This window comes from Heterodontus francisci, chromosome 4 (genome assembly GCF_036365525.1).
Source record: "Heterodontus francisci isolate sHetFra1 chromosome 4, sHetFra1.hap1, whole genome shotgun sequence".
Taxonomy (NCBI): domain Eukaryota; kingdom Metazoa; phylum Chordata; class Chondrichthyes; order Heterodontiformes; family Heterodontidae; genus Heterodontus; species Heterodontus francisci.
In genome coordinates, this window is record NC_090374.1 from 883,637 (window position 1) to 908,338 (window position 24,702).

A 24,702-nucleotide genomic window follows, 5' to 3' on the forward strand; every position below is an offset into this window, starting at 1 on the left:
ATTTGGAATACTGCGTGCAGTTCTGGTCGCCACATTACGAAAAGGATGTGGATGCTTTGGAGAGGGTGCAGAGGAGGTTCACCAGGATGTTGCCTGGTATGGAGGGCGCTAGCTATGAAGAGAGGTTGAGTATATTAGGATTATTTTCATTAGAAAGACGGAGGTTGAGGGGGGACCTGATTGAGGTGTACAAAATCATGAGCGGTATAGACAGGTTGGATAGCAAGAGGCTTTTTCCCAGAGTGGGGGATTCAATTACTAGGGGTCACGAGTTCAAAGTGAAAGGGGAAAAGTTTAGGGGGGATATGCGTGGAAAGTTCTTTACGCAGAGGGTGGTGGGTGCCTGGAACGCGTTGCCAGCGGAGGTGGTAGACGCGGGCACGATGGCGTCTTTTAAGATGTATCTAGACAGATACATGAATGGGCAGGAAGTAAAGAGATACAGACCCTTAGAAAATAGGCGTCATGTTTAGATAGAGGATCTGGATCGGTGCAGGCTTGGAGGGCCGAAGGGCCTGTTCCTGTGCTGTAATTTTTTTTGTTCTTTTCTTTCTTTACCACCACCTTCTCGAGGGCAATTAGGGATGGGCAATAAATGCTGGCCTAGCCAGCGGCGCCCACATCCCTGAATGAATATAAAAAAAGATAAGGAGACTAAAACTGCACACGATACTCCAGATTTGGTCTCACCAAGGCCTTGTATAATTGCAGCAAGATTGCTCCTGTACTCGAATCCTCTCGCTATGAAGGCCAACATACCATTTGCCTTCTTAACTGCCTGCTGCACCTGCATGCTTACTTTCAGCGACTGGTGCGCACGAGCACCCAGGTCTCACTGCACCTCTCCCTTTCCCATTCTCTATCCATTGCAATACACTATCCCCAATTCCATGTGCTTTAATTTTGCACGCTAATCTCTTATGTGGGACCTTATCGAAAGCCTTCTGAAAGTCCAAATACACCACATCCACTGGTTCTCCCTTATCTATTGTACTAGTTACATGCTCAAAAAATTCCAGTAGATTTGTCAAGCATGATTTCCCTTTCATAAATCCATGTTGACTTTGTCCGATCCTGTCATTGTTTTCCAAGTGCTCTGCTATTACACCTTTTATCATGGACTCTAGCATTTTCCCCACTGGTGATGTCAGGCTAGTGTCCTCAGTACCTTGCTCTATGGCAGCGAGGCCTGGACAACGTATGTCAGCCAAGAGCGACGTCTCAATTCATTCCATCTTCGCTGCCTCCGGAGAATACTTGGTATCAGGTGGCAGGACCGTATCTCCAACACAGAAGTCCTCGAGACGGCCAACATCCCCAGCTTATACACACTACTGAGTCAGCGGCGCTTGAGATGGCTTGGCCATGTGAGCCGCATGGAAGATGGCAGGATCCCCAAAGACACATTGTCCAGCGAGCTAGCCACTGGTATCAGACCCACCGGCCGTCCATGTCTCCGCTTGAAAGACGTCTGCAAACGCGACATGAAGTCCTGTGACATTGATCACAAGTCGTGGGAGTCAGTTGCCAGCGTTTGCCAGAGCTGGCGGGCAGCCATAAAGGCGGGGCTAAAGTGTGGCGAGTCGAAGAGACTTCGCAGTTGGCAGGAAAAAAGACAGAAGCGCAAGGGGAGAGCCAACTGTATAACAGCCCCGATAAACAAATTTTTCTGCAGCATCTGTGGTGGAGCCTGTCGCTCTAGAATTGGCCTTTATAGCCACTCCAGGCGCTGCTCCACAAACCACTGACCACCTCCAGGCGCTTACCCATTGTCTCTCGAGATAAGGAGGCCAAAAAAGATGTCAGGCTAACCGGTCTATAATTCCCTGTTTTCTCTCTACCTCTTTTTTTAAATAGTGGGGTTACATTAGTTACCCTCCGATCCATTGGAACTGTTCCAGAGTATAGAATTTTGAAAAATGCAATGCATCTAATATTTCTAGGGCCACTTCCTTAAGTGCTCTGGGATGTAGATTATCAGGCCCTGAGGATTTATCGGCCTTCAATCCCATCAATTTCCCTGACACCATTTCCCTAATAATACTGATTTCATACAGTTCCTCCTTGTCACTGGACCCTATGTTCCCCAACATTTCTGGGAGGTTATTTGTGTCCTCCTTTGTGAAGGCAGAACCAAGGTATGTGTTTAATTGTTCTGCCATTTCTTTGTTCCCCATTATAAATTCTCCCGTTTCTGCTTGTCAGGGACCTACATTTGTCTTCACTAATCTTTTTCTCTTCACATATCTATAGAAGCTTTTACAGTCAGTATTTATGTTCCCCGCAAATTTATTCTCATACTTTATTTTCCCCTTCTTAATCATCCTGTTTGTCCTCGTTTGCTGAATTCTAAACTGCTCCCAATCCTCAGAATTGCTGCTTTTTCTGGCAATTTTATATGCCTTCTCTTTGGATCTGATACTATCCCTAATTTCGTTTGTAAGCCACGGTTGAGCCACCTTTCCGGTTTTATTTTTGTGCCAGACAGGAATGAATTGTTGTTGTAATTCATGCACACGTTCTTTAAATATTATCCATTGCCTATCCACCGTCACCCCTTTTAGTAAAGTTCTCCATTCTACCATAGCCAACTCAAGCCGCATACCTTCGTAGTTTCCTTTATTTAGATGCAGGACCCTAGTTTTGGATTCAACTACTTCACTGTCCATCTTAATGAAGAATTCTATCATGTTATGGTCACTCCTCCCCTAGGGACCCCGCAGAACAAGACTGTTAATTAATCCTTTCTCATTGCACAATACCCAGTCTAGGATAGCCTGTTCTCTTGTTGGTTCTTCAACGTATTGGTCTGAAAAACCATCACGTACACACTCATTTCATATCCTGTCTGGCCGCAAGAGAGGTACCAGAGAACTGGAGGACAGCGAATGCGGTGCCATTATTCAAGAAGGGTAGCAGGGATAAACCAGGTAATTGCAGGCCGGTGAGTGTAACGGCATCGTTACAGCGCAGAAGGAGGCCATTTGGCCCATCATGTCCACACCGGCTCTCCGAAAAAGCAATTCCCTCAGTCCCATTCCCCTGCCTTCTCCCCGAAACCCTGCACATTCTTCCTTTTCATGTAACTGTCTAATTCCCTTTTGAATGCTTCAACCTGCCTCCACCACACTCTCAGACAGCAGGTTCCAGACCTTAACCACTCACTGCGTAAAAATGTTTTTCCTCATGTCACTTTTGCTTCTCTTACCAAATACTTTAAATCTGTGCCCTCTCGTTCTCGATCCTTTCATGAGTGGGAACACTTTCTCTCTATCTACTCTGTCCAGACCCCTCACGATTTTGAATACCTCTATCAAATCACCTCTCAGCCTTCTCTTCTCCAAGGAAAACAGTCCCAACTTCTCCAATCTATCTTCATAACTGAAATTCCTCATCCCTGGAACCATTCACGTGAAGCTCTTCTGTTCTCTCTCCAATGCCCTCATGTCTTTCCTCACATGCGGCACCCAGAACTGGACGCAATGCTCCAGTTGAGGCCAAACTAGTGTCTTATAACAAAAACAAGAAATGCTGGATTCACTCAGCAGGTCTGGCAGCATCTGTGGAAAGAGAAGCAGAGTTAACGTTTCGGGTCAGTGACCCTTCTTCGGAACTGACAAATATTAGAAAAGTCACAGATTATAAACAAGTGAGGTGGGGGTTGGGCAAGAGATAACAAAGGAGAAGGTGCAGATTGGACCAGGCCACATAGCTGACCAAAAGGTCACGGAGCAAAGGCAAACAATATGTTAATGGTGTGTTGAAAGACAAAGCATTAGTACAGATTAGGTGTGAATATACTGAATATTGAACATCAGCAAGTGCAAACCTGAACAAAAACAACCTGAAAAAAACAGTGGGTAAACAAACTGAACAAACTAAGATGAAATTAAATAAATGCAAAAAAAGATTGTAAAAAATGTAAAAAGGAATGCAAAAAAAAAGGAAGAAAAAATAACTAAAAATGACTAAAAATGAAAGTAAAGTGGGGGGCTGTCATGCTCTGAAATTATTGAACTCAATGTTCAGTCCGGCAGGCTGTAGTGTGCCTAATCGGTAGATGAGATGCTGTTCCTCGAGCTTGCGTTGATGTTCACTGGAACACTGCAGCAATCCCAGGACAGAGATGTGAGCAGGGGGGAGTGTTGAAATGGCAAGCAACCGGAAGCTCAGGGTCCTGCTTGCGGACTGAGCGGAGATGTTCCGCAAAGCGGTCACCCAGTCTGCGCTTGGTCTCCCCAATGTAGAGGAGACCACACTGTGAGCAGCGAATACAGTATACTACATTGAAAGAAGTACAAGTAAATCGCTGCTTCACCTGAAAGGAGTGTTTGGGGCCTGGGATAGTGAGGAGAGAGGAGGTAAATGGGCAGGTATTACACCTCTTGCGATTGCAAGGGAAGGTGCCCTGGGATGGGGACGAGGTGGTGGGGGTAATGGAGGAGTGGACCAGGGTGTCGCGGAGGGAACGATCCCTTCGGAATGCTGACAGGGGAAGGGAGGGGAAGATGCGACTGGTAGTGGCATCACGCTGGAGGTGGCGAAAATGGCGGAGGATGATCCTTTGGATATGGAGGCTGGTGGGATGAAAAGTGAGGACAAGGGGAACCCTGTCACGGTTCTGGGAGGGAGGGGAAGGGGTGAGGGTAGAGGTGCGGGGAATGGGTCGGACACGGTTGAGGGCCCTGTCAACCACAGTGGGGGGAAATCCTCGGTTGAGGAAAAAGGAGGTCATATCAGAAGCACCGTCATGGAAGGTAGCATCATCAGAGCAGATGCGTCGGAGACGGAGAAACTGGGAGAATGGAATGGAGTCCTTACAGGAGGTAGGGTGTGAAGAAGTGTAGTCGAGGTAGCTGTGGGAGTCAGTGGGCTTATAATGGATATTGGTAGACAACCTATCCCCAGAGATGGAGACAGAGAAGTCGAGGAAGGGAAGGGAAGTGTCAGAGATGGACCATGTAAAGGTGAGAGAAGGGTGGAAATTGGAAACAAAGTTGATAAAGTTTTCTAGTTCGGGGCCGGAGCAGGAAATGGCACCGATACAGTCATCAATGTACCGGAAAAAGAGTTGGGGGAGGGGGCCTGAGTAGGACTGGAACAAAGAATGCTCGACATATCCCACAAAAAGACAGGCATAACTAGGACCCATGCGGGTACCCATAGCGACAGCTTTTACTTGAAGGAAGTGCGTGGAGTTGAAGGAGAAGTTGTTCAATGTGAGAACAAGTTCAGCCAGGCGGAGGAGGGTGGTGGTGGATGGGGACTGGTTGGGCCTCTGTTCCAGGAAGAAGCGGAGAGCCCTCAAACCATCCTGGTGGGGGATGGAGGTGTAGAGCGATTGGACGTCCATAGTGAAGAGGAGGCGGTTGGGACCAGGAAACTGGAAATTGTACAATAGTGTCTTATACAAGTTCAAGATAACTTCCTTGCTCTTGTACTCTATGCCCCTATTAATAAAGCTCAGAATACTATATGCTTTATTAACCGATCTGTCAACCTGTCCTGCCACTTCAATGACTTATGCACATATACACCAAGTCCCTCTGCTCCTGCACCTCCTTTAGAATTGTACCCTTTAATTTATTTTGTCTCTCCATGTTCTTCCTACCAAAATGGATCATTTCACATTTCTTTGCATTGAACGTCATCTGCCACCTGTCTGCCCTTTCCACCAACTTGTCTATGTCCTTTTGAAGTTCTACACTATCCTCCTCACAGTTCAAAATTCCTCCAGGTGGTTGGGAAAATATTGGAACAAATTCTGAGGGACAGGATTAATCTCCACTTGGAGAGGCAGGGATTAATCAGGGATAGTCAGCATGGCTTTGTCAGGGGGGGATCGTGTCTAACAAACTTGATTGAATTTTTCGTGGTGGTGACTAGATGTGTAAATGAGGATGAAGTGTGAGAGTGCACTTGTCCATAGATCACTGAAGGCAGCAGCACAGGTAGGTGAGGTGATTAGGAAGGCGTATGGGATACTTGCCTTTATTAACCAAGGCATGGAATATAAGAGCAGGGAGGTTATGATGGAGCTGTATAAAACGCTAGTTAGGCCACAGATGGAGTACTGTGTACAGTTCTGGTCGCCACACTACAGGAAGGATGTGCTTGCACTGGAGAGGATGCAGAGGAGATTCACCAGGATGTTGCCTGGGCTGGAGCATTTCAGCGATGAAGAGAGACTGAAAAGGCTAGGGTTGTTTTCCTTGGAGCAGAGAAGGCCGAGGGGGATATGATTGAGGTGTACAAAATTATGAGGGGCATTGATAGGTTAATTAGGAAGAAACTTTTCCCCTTAGCTGAGGGGTCAATAACCAGGGGGCATAGATTTAAGGTAAGGGGCAGGAAGTTTAGAGGGGATTTGAGGAAAAGTATTTAGATGAGCACTTGAAATGCCATAGCATACAAGGCAACGGGCCAAGTGCTGGAAAGTGGGATTAGGTTAGTTAGGTGCTTGATGGCCGGCATGGACACGATGGGCCAAAGGGCCTCTTTCTGTGCTGTATAACTCTATGACTCCAGGAAATCCTCCTCCACAGTGTTATTGCTAATTTGGTTTGACCAATCTTTTTGTAGGTTAAGGTTACCCAGTTGTACCTTTATTGCATGTGTCTCTAATTTCTTGTTCAATGCCACCCCTTTAGAACATTAGAACATTACAGCGCAGTACAGGCCCTTCGGCCCTCGATGTTGCGCCGACCATCTGACCTACACTATTCCATTTTCATCCATATGTCTATCCAATAACCACTTAAATGCCCTTAAAGTTGGCGAGTCTACTACTGTTGCAGGCAGGGCGTTCCACGCCCCTACTACTCTCTGCGTAAAGAAACTACCTCTGACATCTGTCCTATATCTTTCACCCCTCAACTTAAAGCTATGTCCCCTCGTGTTTGCCATCATCATCCGAGGAAAAAGACTCTCACTATCCACCCTATCTAACCCTCTGATTATCATATATGTCTCTATTAAGTCACCTCTCCTTCTCCTTCTCTCTAATGAAAACAACCCCAAGTCCCTCAGCCTTTCCTCCTAAGACCTTCCTTCCATACCAGGCAACATCCTAGTAAATCTCCTCTGCACCCTTTCCAAAGCTTCCACATCCTTCCTATAATGCGGTGACCAGAACTGCACGCAATACTCAAGGTGCGGCCTCACCAGAGTTTTGTACAGCTGCATCATGACCTCGTGGCTCCGAAACTCGATCCCCCTACTAATAAAAGCTAACACACCATATGCCTTCTTAACAGCCCTATTAACCTGGGTAGCAACTTTCAGGGATTTATGTACCTGGACACCAAGATCTCTCTGCTCATCTACACTACCAAGAATCTTCCCATTAGCCCAGTACTCTGCATTGCTGTTACTCCTTCCAAAGTGAATCACCTCACACTTCTCCGCATTAAACTCCATTTGCCATCTCACAGCCCAGCTCTGCAGCCTATCTATGTCCCTCTGTACCCTACAACACCCTTCGACACTATCCACAACTCCACCGACATTCGTGTCATCCGCAAATTTACTAACCCACCCTTCTACACCCTCATCCAGGTGATTTATAAAAATGACAAACAGCAGTGGCTCCAAAACAGAACCTTGCGGTACACCACTAGTAACTAAACTCCAGGATGAACATTTGCCATCAACCACCACCCTCTGTCTTCTTTCAGCTAGCCAATTTCTGATCCAAAGCTCTAAATCACCTCCAACCCCATACTTCCGTATTTTCTGCAATAGCCTACCGTGGGGAACCTTATCAAACGCCTTACTGAAATCCATATACACCACATCCACGGCTTTACCCTCATCCACCTGTTTGGTCACCTTCTCGAAAAACTCAATAAGGTTTGTGAGGCACGACCTACCTTTCACAAAACCGTGCTGACTATCGCAAATGAACTTATTCTTTTCAAGATGATTATAAATCCTATCTCTTATAACCCTTTCCAACATTTTACCCACAACCGAAGTAAGGCTCACAGGTCTATAATTACCAGGGCTGTCTCTACTCCCCTTCTTGAACAAGGGGACAACATTTGCTATATTTTCACTCTTTCCAAAATTGCTAACACCTCCTCCTTGTGAATCTCAATCCCATCTAGCCTAGTAGGCTGTATCTCAGTAATCTCCTCGGCAACATTTTCTTTCTCTACTGTAAATACTGACGAAAAATATTCATTTAACGCTTCCCCTATCTCCTCTGATTCCGCACACAACTTCCCACTACTATCCTTGATTGGCCCTGTTCTAACTCTTATCATTCTTTTATTCCTGATATACCTATAGAAAGCCTTAGGGTTTTCTTTGATTCTATCCGCCAATGACTTCTCGTGTCCTCTCCTTGCTCTTCTTAGCCCTCCCTTTAGATCCTTCCTGGCTAGCTTGTAACTCTCAAGCGCCCTAACTGAGCCTTCACGTCTCATCCTAACATAAGCCGCCCTCTTCCTCTTGACAAGCGCTTCAACTTCTTGAGTAAACCACGGCTCCCTCGCTCGACAACTTCCTCCCTGCCTGACAGGTACATACTTATCAAGGACACGCATTAGCTGCTCCTTGAATAAGCTCCACATTTCGTTTGTGCCCATCCCCTGCAGTTTCCTTCCCCATCCTACACATCCTAAATCTTGCCTAATCGCGTCATAATTTCCTTTCCCCCAGCTATAATTCTTGCCCTGCGGTATATACCTGTCCCTGCCCATCGCTAAGGTAAACCTAACCGAATTGTGATCACTATCGCCAAAGTGCTCACCTACATCTAAATCGAACACCTGGTCGGGTTCATTACCCAGTACCAAATCCAATGTGGCATCGCCCCTGGTTGGCCTGTCCACATACTGTGTCAGAAAACCCTCCTGCACACACTGGACAAAAACAGACCCATCTAAAGTACTCGAACTATAGTATTTCCAGTCAATATTTGGAAAGTTAAAGTCCCCCATAACCACTACCCTGTTACTCTCGCTCCTGTCGAGAATCATCTTTGCTATCCTTTCCTCTACATCTCTGGAACTATTCGGAGGTCTATAGAAAACTCCCAACAGGGTGACCTCTCCTCTCCTGTTTCTAACCTCGGCCCATACTACCTCAGTAGACGAGTCCTCAAACATCCTTTCTGCCGCTGTAATACTTTCCTTGATTAACAATGCCACACCCCCCCCCTCTTTTACCCTCTTCTGTTCTTACTGAAACATCTAAATCCCGGAACCTGCAACATCCATTCCTGCCCCTGCTCTACCCATGTCCCTTATATCTCCACTACTGTTTGGGGGTCTATAGACGACCCCCACCAACGTTTTCTGCCCCTTGGTGTTTCTTAGCTTCACCCGTACAGATTCTACATCAGGATTCTCTGAGCTAATAGATTTCCTCCTTCAGTAACAATGCTACTCCTCCTCCTTCCCCTTTTTGCCTGTCCTTCCTCAATATTGAATACTCCTGGATGTTCACTTCCCATCCTTGGTCACCTTGCAGCCATGTCTCTGTAATCACAACTATTTCATAACCGTTTATGTCTATTTGCGCTGTTAATTCATCTACCTTATTGCGAATGCTCCGTGCATTAAGACACAATGCCTTTATACTTGTCTTTTTAACATCGTTAGTCAACTTAGCTTTATTTTGCACTATGGCCCCATTTGTTTCTCGCCCTTGTTTTCTCTGCCTTCCACGTTTGCTTCTTACCTTTCCGTCTTTCATTTCCATCCTTGTCTTTCCCCTCCTCTGTCTCCCTTCTCAGATTTCCATCCCCCTGCCATTCTGGATTAAACCCTCCCTGACAGCACTAGCACCACCGCCCCCCCCCCCACCCAAGGAAATTGGTCCCGGTTCTGCCCAGTTGCAACCCGTCCAGCTTGTACTGGTCCCACCTTCCCTAGAACTGGTCGCAATGTCCCAGGAATCTGAATCCTTCCCCCCCCCCCCCCCCCCTACACCATTTCTCCAGCCACATATTCATCTGATATATCCTGCTATTTCTGGTCTCACTGGCATGTGGCACTGGTAGTAATCCTGAGATTACTAACTTTGAGGTCCTACTTTTTAATTTACGTCCTAACTCCCTATATTCAGCTTGTAGGACCTCATCCCCTTTTTTTTTTTACCTGTGTCGTTGGTACCAATATGTACCACGACAACTGGCTGCTCGCCCTTCCCCCTCAGAATGCCCTGCAGCCGCTCAGACACATCTTTGACCCTAGCACCAGAGAGACAACATACCATCCTGGAGTCTCTTTTGCGACTGCAGAAACGCCTGTCTGTTCCCCTTACGATTGAATCCCCTATCGCTATAGCCCTGCCACTCTTCTTCTGCCCCTCCTGTGCAGCAGAGCCACTCATGGTGCCATGAACTTGGCTCTTGCTGCTTTCCCCTGAATGACGAGTTTTTGTTTTTGAACTGAATGGACTTTTGATGAATCCTTTGAATTATTTCTTTAAATGTTTCCCACTGTTCATTTACCGCCATACCTTCCAGTCTATTTACCCAAATAACCTTAGCCAGTTCTTCCCCCCCTCCATACCTTCATAATTGGCTTTGTTTAAATTTAAGATTCTTGTTTATGATTGACGTATGTCACTTTCAAACTAAACATGAAATTCACTGGTACCACTATTTCCCATTTGATCTTTTACGATTACGTTGCTTATTAACGCTGCTTCATTACACAGTACGAAATCTGTGAAAGCTTTATTCCGAGTTGGTTCTACAACGTATTGCTCCAAGAAACTGTCACGAAAACATTCTACGAACTCATCCTCTAGACCGCTGTTGCCAATTTGATTGTCCCAATCTTTGCAGATTAAAGTCCCCCACAATTAATACATTACCTTTTTTACACCCTGCAATAATTTCCCGTTTAATGTTCTGTCCAATAATATAACCACTGTTAGGGGACTTCTGACTCCTGCTATTCCTAATTTCCACCCAAACTGATTCTACTTCATGATCTTCTGATGCTAGATCCCTTCTTATTAATGTCCTTATGTCATCCTTTACTATCAGGGCTACCCCTACTCCTTTGCCATTCTGTCTGTCTCTCCGAAATATTGTGTACCTTGGAATATTCATTTCCCAACCTTGATTTGCATGTAACCATGTCTCGGTAATGGCAATTAGATTTACATCATTTACCCCTATTCGTGCCACTAGTTCATCTATCTTATTACAGATGCTTCATGCATTCATTTAAAGGAACTTTCATTTTTTTACATCTATTCCCTGCAATGACCTTATTTGCCGATGTACAATTTTTGTTAAACTCTCTGTCCCTGTCCCATTCTGTTGGCATTGACCCACATCACTATCCTGCTCTGATGTCCTGACCCCTCTTTTTGGATTTCTAAATTTCCCTTTACCCAAATCCACCTCCTCACTGTTAGTTTAAATCCCTGTTCACAGCCATAGTTATGCGATTGGCCAGGACACTGGTCCCAGCCCGGTTCAAGTGAAGCCCATCCCAACGGAATAGCTCCTTCTTGCCTGAGTACTGATGCCAGTGCCACAAGAATCAAAACCCCTTCTTCCCACACCACTCTTCGAGCCACACATTTATTTCTCTAATCTGCTTGACCTTGTGCCAATTTGCGCGTGTCTCAGGTAACAATCCAAATATAGAAGGTTTAGAGGGGAAGTAAAAAAGCAAATAAGAGAAGCAAAGAGAGCGTATGAAAAGAGACTGGCAGCTAACATAAAAGGGAATCCCAATGTCTTCTATAAGCATATAAATAGTTAAAAAATGGTAAAAGGTGGAGTAGGGCCGAGTAGGGACCGAAAGGAGGATTTAGGCATGGAGATAGGGGCAATAGCTGAGGTATTAAATGAATACTTTACTAAGGAAGAAGATGCTACCCAGGCCACAGTGAAAGGAGGTAATTAATACACTAAAAGGATTTAAAATTGATGAGGTATTAGATAGGCTGTCTATACTTAAAGTTGATTAAGCACCGGGACCGGCTGAGATGCATCCAAGGATACCGAGGGAAGTGAGAGTGAAAATTGCAGAGGCACTTAAATTCAGGGGTGGTGCCAGAGGACTGGAGAATTGCAAATGTTATACCCTTTTCCAAAAAAGAATGTAAAGATTAACTCAGCAACTACAGGCCAGTTAGTTTAACTTCTGTGGTGGAGAAACTTCTAGAAAGAAACATCGAAAATAGGAGCAGTAGGCCCTTTGAGCCTGTTGCGCCATTCATTATGATCATGGCTGATCATCCAACTCAGTAACCTGTTCCCATTTTCTCCCCGTACCCTTTGATCCCTTGAGACCCAAGAGCTATATCTAACTCCTTTTTGAAAACATTCAATGTTTTGGCCTCAACTGCTTTCTGTGGTAGCGAATTCCACAGGCTCACCACTCTCTGGGTGAAGAAATTTCTCCTCATTTCAGTCCTGAAAGGTTTACCCCGTATCCTTAGACTATGACCCCTGGTTCTGGACACCCCACCATCGGGAACATCCTTCCTGCATCTACCCTGTCAAGCCCTGTTAGAATTTAATAGGTTTATAAAGAATGATTTGGGACAAAATTAATGGTCTCTTGGATAAATGTGGGTTAAGAGCAAATCGTGTTTAACTAACTTGCTGAAGTTTTTTGAAGGGGTAACAGAGTGGGTTGATGAGGGGAATGCTGTTGATATGGTGTACATGAACTTTCAAAAGGCATTTGATACAGTGCCACACAACAGACTTGTGAGCAAACGTATAGCTCGTGGAATAAAAGGGACAGTAGCAACATGGATACGGAATTGGCTAAGTGACAGGAAACGAAGAGTATTGGTTAATGGATGTTTTCAGGCTGGATGAAGGTTTGTAGTGGAGTTCCCCAGGGATCGGTGTTAGGACCCTTGCTTTTCCTGATTTATATTAATGACCTAGACCTTGGTGTATGGGGCACAATTTCAAAGTTTGCAGATGAAAAGAAACTGGGAATCATTGTGAACTGTGAGGAGGATAGTGTAGAACTTCAAAAGGACATAGACAAGTTGGTAGAATGGGCAGACAGGTGGCAGATGAAGTTCAATGCAGAGAAATGTGAAGTGATTCATTTTGGTAGGAAGAACATGGAGAGGCAATATAGAATAAAGGGTACAATTCTAAAGGGGGTGCAGGAGCAGAGGGACCTGGTGTATATGTGCATAAGTCATTGAATGTGGTAGGGCAGGTTTATTTATTTATTTAGAGATATAGTCTGAACTGTGCTCCTCCAAGGTGTTGTCACTCCCTGCAGTCTCCAAGGCTGTGTACCAGTTTGAGAGTGGCACACACCCCGAAGACTCCTGCACCTGCTGCCTCTTCCTATTTTGGATGGCCGCCGATCTACTATTTTGAACTCCTACTGTCTGTGGGGTGACCACCTGCTGGAATACACGATCCAGGAAATTCTCATTTTCCCCTATGCTCCACAGTGAGTCCAGCTGCCCCTCAAGCTGGGAAATCCTGAGCTCAAGCTGAAGCAGCTGGAGAAACTCGCTATACACGTGGTCGCCCAAGACACACGAAGTCTCCTGAAGTTCCCACATGGCGCAGGAATTGCAAGCAACAGGTCACTGCTGTGCTAACTTTATAAGCTATTAATTTTAATTCATACCTTTAGACTTGCTGTGTTCCAATATCCTTAATACTAATCCCTTTACTGTTCGACTTACCTCAATTGAAATTTTATAAATTAGTTTAAGTAGTTAATGCAGTAATTTATAGTTTCCCAGTCTTAGTTTAAACCACTGCCCTAGTTTTCTTTTTAAAAAGCCTGATACTCACCAACCAATCATTTACATTAAGTGCTCTGACGCCACTCATTGCTTTTTTGGAAATGCACTGATAAGGTGCACGCTGTTAGCCCACTTGCTCTCTCTCATTTGCCGCAGCTGCTGCTGGTGTCTCTGTTCAGGTCTGTGCTGTTCCACCCCACTCTCCTTCACGCCTTTATCTTCTCCCCCTGCTGCTGGTGTCTCTGTTCAGGTCTGCGCTTTTCCCCTGCTCACCCACTCTCATTCTTCACTGCCACTGCTGCTGCTGATCTGATCAGATCCACGCTGTTCCCCTGCCCTCCCTCACAGTTTTATCCTCTGCTGCTGCTGGTGTCTCTGATCAGGCCTGTGCCACGTCCACCCGCCCACACCCCCACCCCTGAGTGGGAGTGGACAGAGTGTTAAAATGACAGGCAACTGGAAACTCAGGGTCACGTTTGTGGGCTGAATGGAGGTGTTCTGCAAAGCGGTCACCCAGTCTACGTTTACTCCCCCCAAAGTAGAGGAGGCCACATTGTGAGCAGCAAATACAGTATGCTATATTCAAAAGGTAAATCACTCACCTGGGAGGAGTATTTGGAGCCCTGGATGTTGCGAAGGGTGGAGATAAAAGGATACATGTTGAAGGGAAGTAGGTGTCGGGGTGATTGAGAAATGGACCTGGGGGTCACTGAGGGATCGATCCCTTAGGAATGCTGAAAGGGGAGGGGAAGATGTGTTTCATGGTGACATCATGCTGCAGGTGGCGTGAGAATGATGCATTGAATACGGAGGCTGGTGAGGAGGAGGGGACCCTATTGTTCTGGGAGGGAGGGGAGGGGTGAGAGCAGAAGTGCAGAAAGTGGAATGAACACAGTTATGGGCCCTGTCAACTATGGTGGGAGGGAAGCCTCAGCTGAGGAAAAAAGATGCATCTTCCCCTCCCCTGTCAGCATTCCGAAGGGATCGTTCACTCTGCGACAACTTTGTCCACTCCTCCATTACCCGACCACCTCGTCCCCATCCCATGGCACCTTCCCCTGCAATCGCAGGAGGTGTAATACCTGCCCATTTACCTCCTCACTCCTCACCAGGCCCCAAACACTCCTTTCAGGTGAAGCAGCGATTTACTTGTACTTCTTTCAAGGTAGTATACTGTATTCACTGCTCAGTGCGGTTTCCTCGACATTGGGGAGACCAAACACAGACTGGGCGACTGCTTTGAGGAACATCTCCGCTCAGTCTGTAAGCATGACTCCAAGCTTCCGGTCACTTGCCATTTTAATTCACCACCTTGCTCTCACGCCTACATCTCTGTCCTTGGCCTGCTGCGGTGTTCCAGTGAACATCAACGCAAGCTCGAGGAGCAGCATCTCATTTTCCGATTAGGCACACTACAGCCTTCTGGACTTAACACTGAGTTCAATAATTTCAGAGCATGACAGCCATTTTTATATTTAAAAAAAATTTTTTAAGTTCATTTTATTTTTTAATCATGTGCCTGTCTTAAGCATGTTTTTGTTTTTGGACAGAACTGTTAATTATTCGTCCATTAGTACTTTCTCTGGACTCATTTTTTTTCTTTTACGACCAACCCTTTGCCTTTTATTCTGTGATATCTCTGTCATTTAATCTCTCCTTCTGCCCGATCACAGACCTTCCCTTTTGTTCTTCTTCACCCTCTTCCCCCCTTTCATTTGCTCAAAGCCTATTACATTTCTAACTTTTGCCAGTTTTGATGAAAGGTCACAGACCTGAAACTTTGACTCTGTTTCCCTCTCCACAGATGCTACCAGACCTGCCAAGTATTTTCAGCACTTTTTGTTTTTATTTCAGATTTCCAGCATCTGCAGTATTTTGCTTTTGTAAACATGTTCTTAACCTCCTTTCCCTCTGTCCCCCATCCTTGGCAGGTGGCCAGGATACAGCTCCAGATTCAGGACACTCTGGCACGCAATTACTCCCAGCATCCCTCTGTGCAGGAAGCTATCTCTCAGCTAGACACGGAGCTTATGGACATCACCAAGGTAAGCACAGTAAGAGGAGTCTACTTCTGACCAGCCATGTTACTCGAGTAAGTACCATACCACAGGCCAGCTTGCACTCAGCCTTCTACAAGATTCTGGATCTGTGTCCAGTTCCTCAGTAGAATTCCTTTGGCTGCAAACAGTTCTGTGACGGACTAATTGAGATTTAAGCTGCGAGGTCATTGTTCCCTGTGTGTATATATCAGAGAGTAGTTTATCCTGGGTCATTGTTCCCTGTGTGTGTATATCAGAGAGGAGTTTATCCTGGGTCATTGTTCCCTGTGTGTATCAGAGAGGAGTTTATCTTGGGTCATTGTTCCCTGTGTGTATCAGAGAGTAGTTTATCCTGAGTCATTGTTCCCTGTGTGTGTATATCAGAGAGTAGTTTATCCTGGGTCATTGTTCCCTGTGTATATCAGAGAGTAGTTTATCCTAGGTCATTGTTCCCTGTGTGTATCAGAGAGTAGTTTATCCTGGGTCATTGTTCCCTGTGTGTATCAGAGAGTAGTTTATCCTGGGTCATTGTTCCCTGTGTGTATCAGAGAGTAGTTTATCCTGGGTCATTGTTCCCTGTGTGTATCAGAGAGTAGTTTATCCTGGGTCATTGTTCCCTGTGTGTATCAGAGAGTAGTTTATCCTGGGTCATTGTTCCCTGTGTGTATCAGAGAGTAGTTTATCCTGGGCCATTGTTCCCTGTGTGTATCAGAGAGTAGTTTATCCTGGGTCATTGTTCCCTGTGTGTATCAGAGAGGAGTTTATCCTGGGTCATTGTTCCCTGTGTGTGTATATTAGAGAGTAGTTTATCCTGGGTCATTGTTCCCTGTGTGTATCAGAGAGTAGTTTATCCTAGGTCATTAGAACATAGAACATAGAAAAATACAGCACAGAACAGGCCCTTCGGCCCACGATGTTGTGCCGATCCTTTGTCCTCTGTCAAGGACAATTTAATCTATACCCCATCATTCTCCTTTATCCATATACCTATCCAAAAGCCTTTTGAAAGTCCCTAAAGTTTCTGACTCAACAACTTCCCCGGGCAAGGCATTCCATGCCTCGACCACTCTCTGGGTAAAGAACCTTCCCCTGACATCCCCCTTATATCTCCCACCCTTCACCTTAAATTTATGACCCCTTGTAACGCTTTGCTCCACCCGGGGAAAAAGTTTCTGACTGTCTACCCTATCTATTCCCCTGATCATCTTATAAACCTCTATCATGTCACCCCTCATCCTTCTCCTTTCTAATGAGAAGAGGCCTAGAATGTTCAGCCTTTCCTCGTAAGACTTATTCTCCATTCCAGGCAACATCCTGGTAAATCTCCTCTGCACCCTCTCCAAGGCTTCCACATCCTTCCTAAAATGAGGCGACCAGAACTGCACACAGTACTCCAAATGAGGCCTTACCAAGGTCCTGTACAGCTGCATCATCACCTCACGGCTCTTAAATTCAATCCCTCTGCTAATGAACGCTAACACCCCATATGCCTTCTTCACAGCCCTATCCACTTGAGTTGCAACTTTCAATGATCTATGCACATAGACCCCAAGGTCTCTCTGCTCCTCCACATGCCCAAGAACCCTACCGTTAACCCAGTATTTTGCATTCATGTTTGTCCTTCCAAAATGGACGACCTCACACTTTTCAGGGTTAAACTCCATCTGCCACTTTTCAGCCCAGCACTGCAACCTATCCAAGTCCCTTTGCAGACGACAATAGCCCTCCTCGGTATCCACAACTCCACCAACCTTTGTATCATCTGCAAATTTACTGACCCACCCTTCGACTTCCTCATCCAAGTCGTTAATAAAAATCACAAACAGGAGAGGACCCAGAACTGATCCCTGCGGCACGCCACTGGTAACTGGGCTCCAGGCTGAGTATTTACCATCTAAGACCACTCTCTGCCTTCTATCAGTTAGCCAATTCTTAATCCAATTGGCCACATTCCCCACTATCCCATGCCTCCTGACTTTCTCCATAAGTCTACCATGGGGGACCTTATCAAATGCCTTACTAAAATCCATGTACACCACATCCACTGGTTTACCCTCATCCACTTGCTTGGTCACCTGCTCAAAGAATTCAATCAGGCTTGTGAGGCAAGACCTACCCCTCACAAAACCGTGCTGACTGTCCCGAATCAAGCAGTGTCTTTCCAGATGCTCAGAAATCCTATCCCTCAGCACCTTTTCCATCAACTTGCCTACCACTGAAGTAAGACTAACTGGCCTGTAATTCCCAGGGTTGTTCCTATTCCCTTTCTTGAACAGGGGCACAACATTTGCCACCCTCCAATCACCTGGTACCACCCCCGTCAGCAGAGAAGATGAAAAGATCATTGCCAGCGGCTCTGCAATTTCATCCCTTGCTTCCCATAACATCCTTGGATATACCCCGTCAGGCCCGGGAGACTTGTCTATCTTCAAGTTATTCAAAAACCCCAACACATCTTCCCTCCTAACGAGCACTTCCTCGAGCTTACCAGTCTGCTTCCCACCGTCCTCTTCAGTAATACACCCCTTCTCATTCGTAAATACCGAAGAGAAGTACTCATTCAAAACCTCACTTATCTCTTCCGGCTCAACACACAGTCTCCCGCTATTGTCCTTGACCGGACCTACGGTCCCCCTAGTCATCCTCATATTTCTGACATACGCGTAAAAGGCCTTGGGGTTTTCTTTTATCCTACCCGCCAAGCATTTTTCATGCCCTCTCTTAGCTCTCCTAATCCCTTTCTTCAGATCCTTCCTGGCCAACTTGTATCCCTCCAGAGCTATGCCTGTGCCCTTTTTCCTCAACTTTATATACGCATCCTTCTTCTTCCTAACAAGACTCTCAACCTCTCTTGTCAACCACGGTTCCCTCACATGACCATCCCTTCCCTGTCTGACAGGGACATGCTTATCAATGGCCCCTACTATCTGCTCCTTGAAAAAGTTCCACATTTCGACCGTGCCCTTCCCTGCCAGCATATGCTCCCAACTTATGCTCCTCAGTTCCTGCCTGACAGCATCATATCTACCCTTCCCCCAATTGTAAACCTTGCCCTGTTGCACATACCTATCCCTCTCCATTACCACAGTGAATGCTACAGAATTGTGATCACTATCTCCAAAGTGCTCGCCCACCAACAGCTCTATCACTTGCCCTGGTTCATTACCTAGTACCAAATCCAATATTGCCTCCCCTCTGGTCGGGCAGTCTACATACTGAGTCAGAAAAGCTTCCTGGACATACTGCACAAACACTACCCCATCCAAACTATTCGATCTAAAGAGTTGCCAATCAATATTTGGGAAGTTGAAATCCCCCATAATTACTACCCTGTGACTTCTGCTCCTTTCCAAAATCTGTTTCCCAATCTGCTCTTCCACCTCCCTGCTGCTATTGGGGGGCCTATAGAAAACTCCCATCAAGGTGACTGCTCCTTTCCTGTTCCTGACCTCAACCCACAGTGCCTCAGTCGGCAGATCCTCCTCGAAAATTCTTTCAGCAGTTGTTACACTATTTCTAACTAACAATGCCACCCCCCCACCTCTTTTACCACCATTCCTAATCTTATGAAAACATCTATAACCAGGTACCTCCAAAAACCATTCCTCCCCCTCACCTATCCACGTTTCAGTGATGGCCACAACATCGTAGTCCCAAGTGCCCATCCACGCCTTCAATTCACTCACCTTATTCCTGATGCTTCTTGCGTTGAAGTATACGCACTTTAACCCTTCTCCGTGCCCATCTGTCCTCTGTGACAGTGCTACCTTCCCCAATACCTCACTACACTCTTTGTCTTTCTGAGTGGACCCACTGGTCCCTGGATTACAAGTCCGGTTCCCATCCCCCTCCCAAACTAGTTTAAACCCTCCCGAACAGTACTAGCAAACCTCCCTCCCAGGATATTGGTGCCCCTCTGGTCATTGTTCCCTGTGTGTATCAGAGAGTAGTTTATCCTAGGTCATTGTTCCCTGTGTGTATCAGAGAGTAGTTTATCCTAGGTCATTGTTCCCTGTGTGTATCAGAGAGTAGTTTATCCTGGGTCATTGTTCCCTGTGTGTGTTTCAGAGTGTCGTTTATACAGTCACGGGGTCGTACAGCATAGAAACAGACCCTTCGGCCCACCGGGTCCATGCCGACCATAATGCCTATATATACTAATCCCACCTGCCTGCATTAATTACATATCCCTCTATGCCTTGCTCATTCAAGTACCCGTCCAGATGCCTCTTGAATGTTGCGACAGTTCAAAAAACAGAGAACAGTACAGCACAGGAACAAGCCATTCGGCCCTCCAAGCCTGCGCCGATCTTGATGCCTGCCTAAACTAAAACCTTCTGCACTTCCGGGGACTGTATCCCTCTATTCCCATCCTATTCATGTATTTGTCAAGATGCCTCTTAAACGTCTCTATGGTACCTGCTTCCACCACCTCCCCCGGCAGAAAGTTCCAGGCACTCACCACCCTCTGTGTAAAGAACGTGCTTCGCACATCCCCTCTAAACTTTGCCCCTCACACCTTAAACCTATGCCCCCTAGTAACTGACTCTTCCACCCTGGGAAAAAGCTTCTGATTATCCACTCTGTCCATGCCGCTTATAACTTTGTAAACCTCTATCATGTCGCCCCTCCACCTCCGTCGTTCCATTGAAAACAATCCGAGTTTATCCAACCTCTCCTCATAGCTAATGCCCTCCAGACCAGGCAACATCCTGGTAAACCTCTTCTGTACCCTCTCCAAAGCCTCCACGTCCTTCTGGTAGTGTGGTGACCTGAATTGCACGCAATATTCCAAGTGTGGCCTCACTAAGGTTCTGTACAGCTGCAACATTTGTCCGGATTAAACTCCATCTGCCATTTCTCCACCCAAGTCTCCAACCGATCGATATCCTTCTGTATCCTCTGACAATCCTCTGACAATCCTCATCACTATCCGCAACTCCACCAACCTTTGTGTCGTCTGCAAACTTACTAATCAGACCAACTACATTTTTCTCCATATCATTTATATACACTACAAACAGCAAAGGTCCCAGCACTGATCCCTGCGGAACACCACTAGTAACAGCCCTCCATTCAGAAAAGCACCCTTCCACTGTTAGCCTCTGTCTTCTATGACCAAGCCAGTTCTATATCCATCTTGCCAGCTCACCTCTGATCCCGTGTGACTTCACCTTTTGTACCAGTCTGCAATGAGGGATCATGTCAAAGGCTTTACTGAAGTCCATATAGACAACATCCACTGCCCTTTCTTCATCAATCATCTTTGTCACTTCCTCAAAAAACTCAATCAGGTTAGTGAGACACGACCTCCCGTTCACAAAGCCATGCTGCCTCTTGCTAATAAGTTCATTTGTTTCCAAATGGGAGTCAATCCTGTCCCGAAGGATCCTCTCTAATAATTTCCCTACCACTGAGGTAAGGCTCACCGGCCTATAATTTCCTGGATTATCCTTGCTACCCTTCTTAAACAAAGGAACACCATTGGCTATTCTCCAGTTCTCTGGGACCTCACCTGTAGCCAATGAGGATACAAAGATTTCTGTCAAGGCCCCAGCAAATTCTTCCTTTGCCTCCCTCAGTATTCTGAGGTAGATCCCATCAGGCCCTGGGGACTTATCTACCTTAATGCTTTGCAAGACACCCAACACCACCTCCTTTTTGATAACGACATGACCCAGACTATCTACACTCCCTTCCCTAGACTCATCATCCACCAAGTCCTTCTGTGTGGTGAATACTAATGCAAAGTACTCATTTAGTACCTTGCCCATTTCCTCTGGCTCCACACATAGATTCCCTCCTCTGTCTTTGAGTGGGCCAACACTTTCCCTGGTTACCCTGCCTCCTGCCTCCACCACCTCCTCTGGCAGCTCATTCCAGATACCCACTATTCTTTGTGTGAAAAATTTACCCCTTTGATACCCTTTAAACCTCCTCCCTCTCACCTTAAATCAATGCCCTCTAGTTTTAGTCTCCCCTACCATGGGAAACAGACTCTGGCTATCTACCCTATCTATCCCTCTCATAATTTTATATACCTCTATCATGTCTCCTCTCAGCCTCCTTCGCTCCAGGGAAAACAGACCCAGCCTATCCAAACTCTCTTCATAACTCAAGCCCTGCAAACCAGGCAACATCCTTGTGAATCTTTTCTGCACCCTTTCGAGCTTAATCACATCTTTCCTGTAGTGCGGCGACCAGAACTGCACACAGTATTCCAAATGCGGCCTAACCAACGTTATGTACAACGTTAAGCCTCCAGCGAGTTAACATCCATAGCACTTAAAGCAGCCAGAAGCGCTGCACAAAGAACAGCCAGGCGCTGCGCAAATGACTACTGGCAATACCTATGCAGTCGTATTCAGCTGGCCTCCGACACCGGAAACATCAGAGGAATGTATGATGGCATTAAGAGAGCTTTTAGGCCCACCATCAAGAAGATCGCCCCCCTCAAATCTAAATCGGGGGACACAATCACTGACCAACGCAAGCAAATGGTCAGCTGGGTGGAGCACTACTGAGAACTGTACTCCAGGGAAAATGTTGTCACTGAGACCGCCCTCAATGCAGCCCAGTCTCTGCCAGTCATGGATGAGCTGGACAAACAGCCAACAAAATCAGAACTCAGTGATGCCATTGATTCTCTAGCCAGCGGAAAAGCCCCTGGGAAGGACGGCATTACCCCTGAAATAATCAAGGGTGCCAAGCCTGCTATACCTTCAGCACTCTACGAACTGCTTTGCCTGTGCTGGGACGAGGGAGCAGTACCACAGGACATGCGCAATGCCAATATCATCACCCTCTATAAGAACAAGGGTGACCGCGGTGACTGCAACAACTACCGTGGAATCTCCCTGCTCAGCACAGTGGGGAAAGTCTTCGCTCGAGTCGCTTTACACAGGCTCCAGAAGCTGGCTGAGCGCGTCTATCCTGAGGCACACTGTGGCTTTCGTGCAGAGAGATCGACCGTTGACATGCTGTTCTCCCTTCGCCAGCTACAGGAGAAATGCCGCGAACAACAGATGCCCCTCTACGTTGCTTTCATCGATCACACCGAAGCCTTTGACCTCGTCAGCAGATGTGGCCTCTTCAGACTACTAGAAAAGATTAGATTTCCACCAAAGCTACTAAGTATCATGGCCTCATTCCATGACAATATGAAAGGCACAATTCAGCATAGCGGCGCCTCATCAGAGCCCTTTCCTATCCTGAGTGGCGTGAAACAGGGCTGTGTTCTCGCACCTACACTGTTTGGGATCTTCTTCTCCCTGCTGCTCTCACATGCGTTCAAGTCTTCAGAAGAAGGAATTTTCCTCCACACAAGATCAGGTGGCAGGTTGTTCAACCTTGCCCGTCTAAGAACGAAGACCAAAGTACGAAAAGTCCTCATCAGGGAACTCCTCTTTGCTGATGATGCTGCATTAACATCTCACACTGAAGAGTGTCTGCAGAGTCTCATCGACAGGATTGTGGCTGCCTGCAATGAATTTGGCCTAACCATCAGCCTCAAGAAAACGAACATCATGGGACAGAACGTCAGAAATGCTCCATCCATCAATATCGGCGACCACACTCTGGAAGTGGTTCAAGAGTTCACCTACCTAGGCTCAACTGTCACCAGTAACCTGTCACTCGATGCAGAAATCAACAAGCGCATGGGAAAGGCTTCCACTGCTATGTCCAGACTGGCCAAAAGAGTGTGGAAAAATGGCGCACTGACATGGAACACAAAAGTCCGAGTGTATCAAGCCTGTGTCCTCAGTAACAAAAACAAGAAATGCTGGATTCACTCAGCAGGTCTGGCAGCATCTGTGGAAAGAGAAGCAGAGTTAACGTTTCGGGTCAGTGACCCTTCTTCGGACCCTGTGTCCTCAGTACCTTGCTCTGCAGCAGCGAGGCCTGGACAACGTATGTCCACCAAGAGCAAAGTCTCAATTCATTCCATCTTCGCTGCCTCCGGAGAATCCTTGGCATCAGGTGGCAGGATTGTATCTCCAACACAGAAGTCCTCGAGGCGGCCAACATCCCCAGCATATACACCCTACTGAACCTGCGGCGCTTGAGATGGCTTGGCCGTGTGAGCCGCATGGAAGTGGCAGGATCCCCAAAGACACATTGTACAGCGAACTCGTCACTGGGATCAGACCCACCAGCCGTCCATGTCTCCGCTTTAAAGACGTCTGCAAACGCGACATGAAGTCCTGTGACATTGATCACAAGTCGTGGGAGTCCGTTGCCAGTGATTGCCAGAGATAGTGGGCAGCCATAAAGGCGGGGCTAAAGTGTGGCGAGGCGAAGAGATTTAGCAGTTGGCAGGAAAAAAGACAGAATCGCAAGGGGAGAGCCAACTGTATAACAGCCCCGACAACCAATTTTATCTGCTGCGCCTGTGGAAGAGTCTGTCACTCTAGAATTGGCCTTTATAGCCACTCCAGGCGCTGCTTCACAAACCACTGACCACCTACAGGCGCTTACCCATTGTCTCTCGAGGCAAGGAGGCCAAAGAGAGAGAACATGACGTCCCAACTCTTGTCCTCAATATCTCGGCCAATGAAGGCAAGCATGCCATAAGACTTCTTCACCACCCTCTCTACCTGTGATGCCACTTTCAGGGAACTATGTACGTGCACCCTAAGGTCTCTTTGCTCAACAACACTCCCCAGGGCCCTGACATTCACTGCATATGTCCTGCCCTGGTTTAACTTCCCAAAATGCATCACTTCACACTTGTCTGCGTTGAATTCCATTTGCCAATCCCTTGCCCACTTTCCCAGTTGATCGATATCCTGTTGTAACCTTAGACAACCTTCTTCACTGTCCACTATACCACCAATTTTGGTGTCATCTGCAAACTTACTAATCAGGCCCCCTAAATTCACATCCAAGTCATTAATATATATGACAAACAACAGAGGGCCCAGCACCGATCCCTGTGGCACACCACTGGTCA

General features: G+C 46.6%; 1 protein-coding gene across 2 annotated transcripts in view; it reads left to right on the forward strand.

Annotated features, from left to right (window-relative positions):
* The window catches only part of nup155 (nucleoporin 155), a 560,589-nt gene that overhangs the window by 475,162 nt on the left and 60,725 nt on the right, over positions 1-24,702 (forward strand). For both annotated transcript variants that reach the window (XM_068029070.1, XM_068029071.1), the window contains one exon: positions 15,642-15,755. In XM_068029070.1, the coding sequence (XP_067885171.1) occupies positions 15,642-15,755 (114 nt within the window). The remainder of the gene's footprint in view (positions 1-15,641; positions 15,756-24,702) is intronic.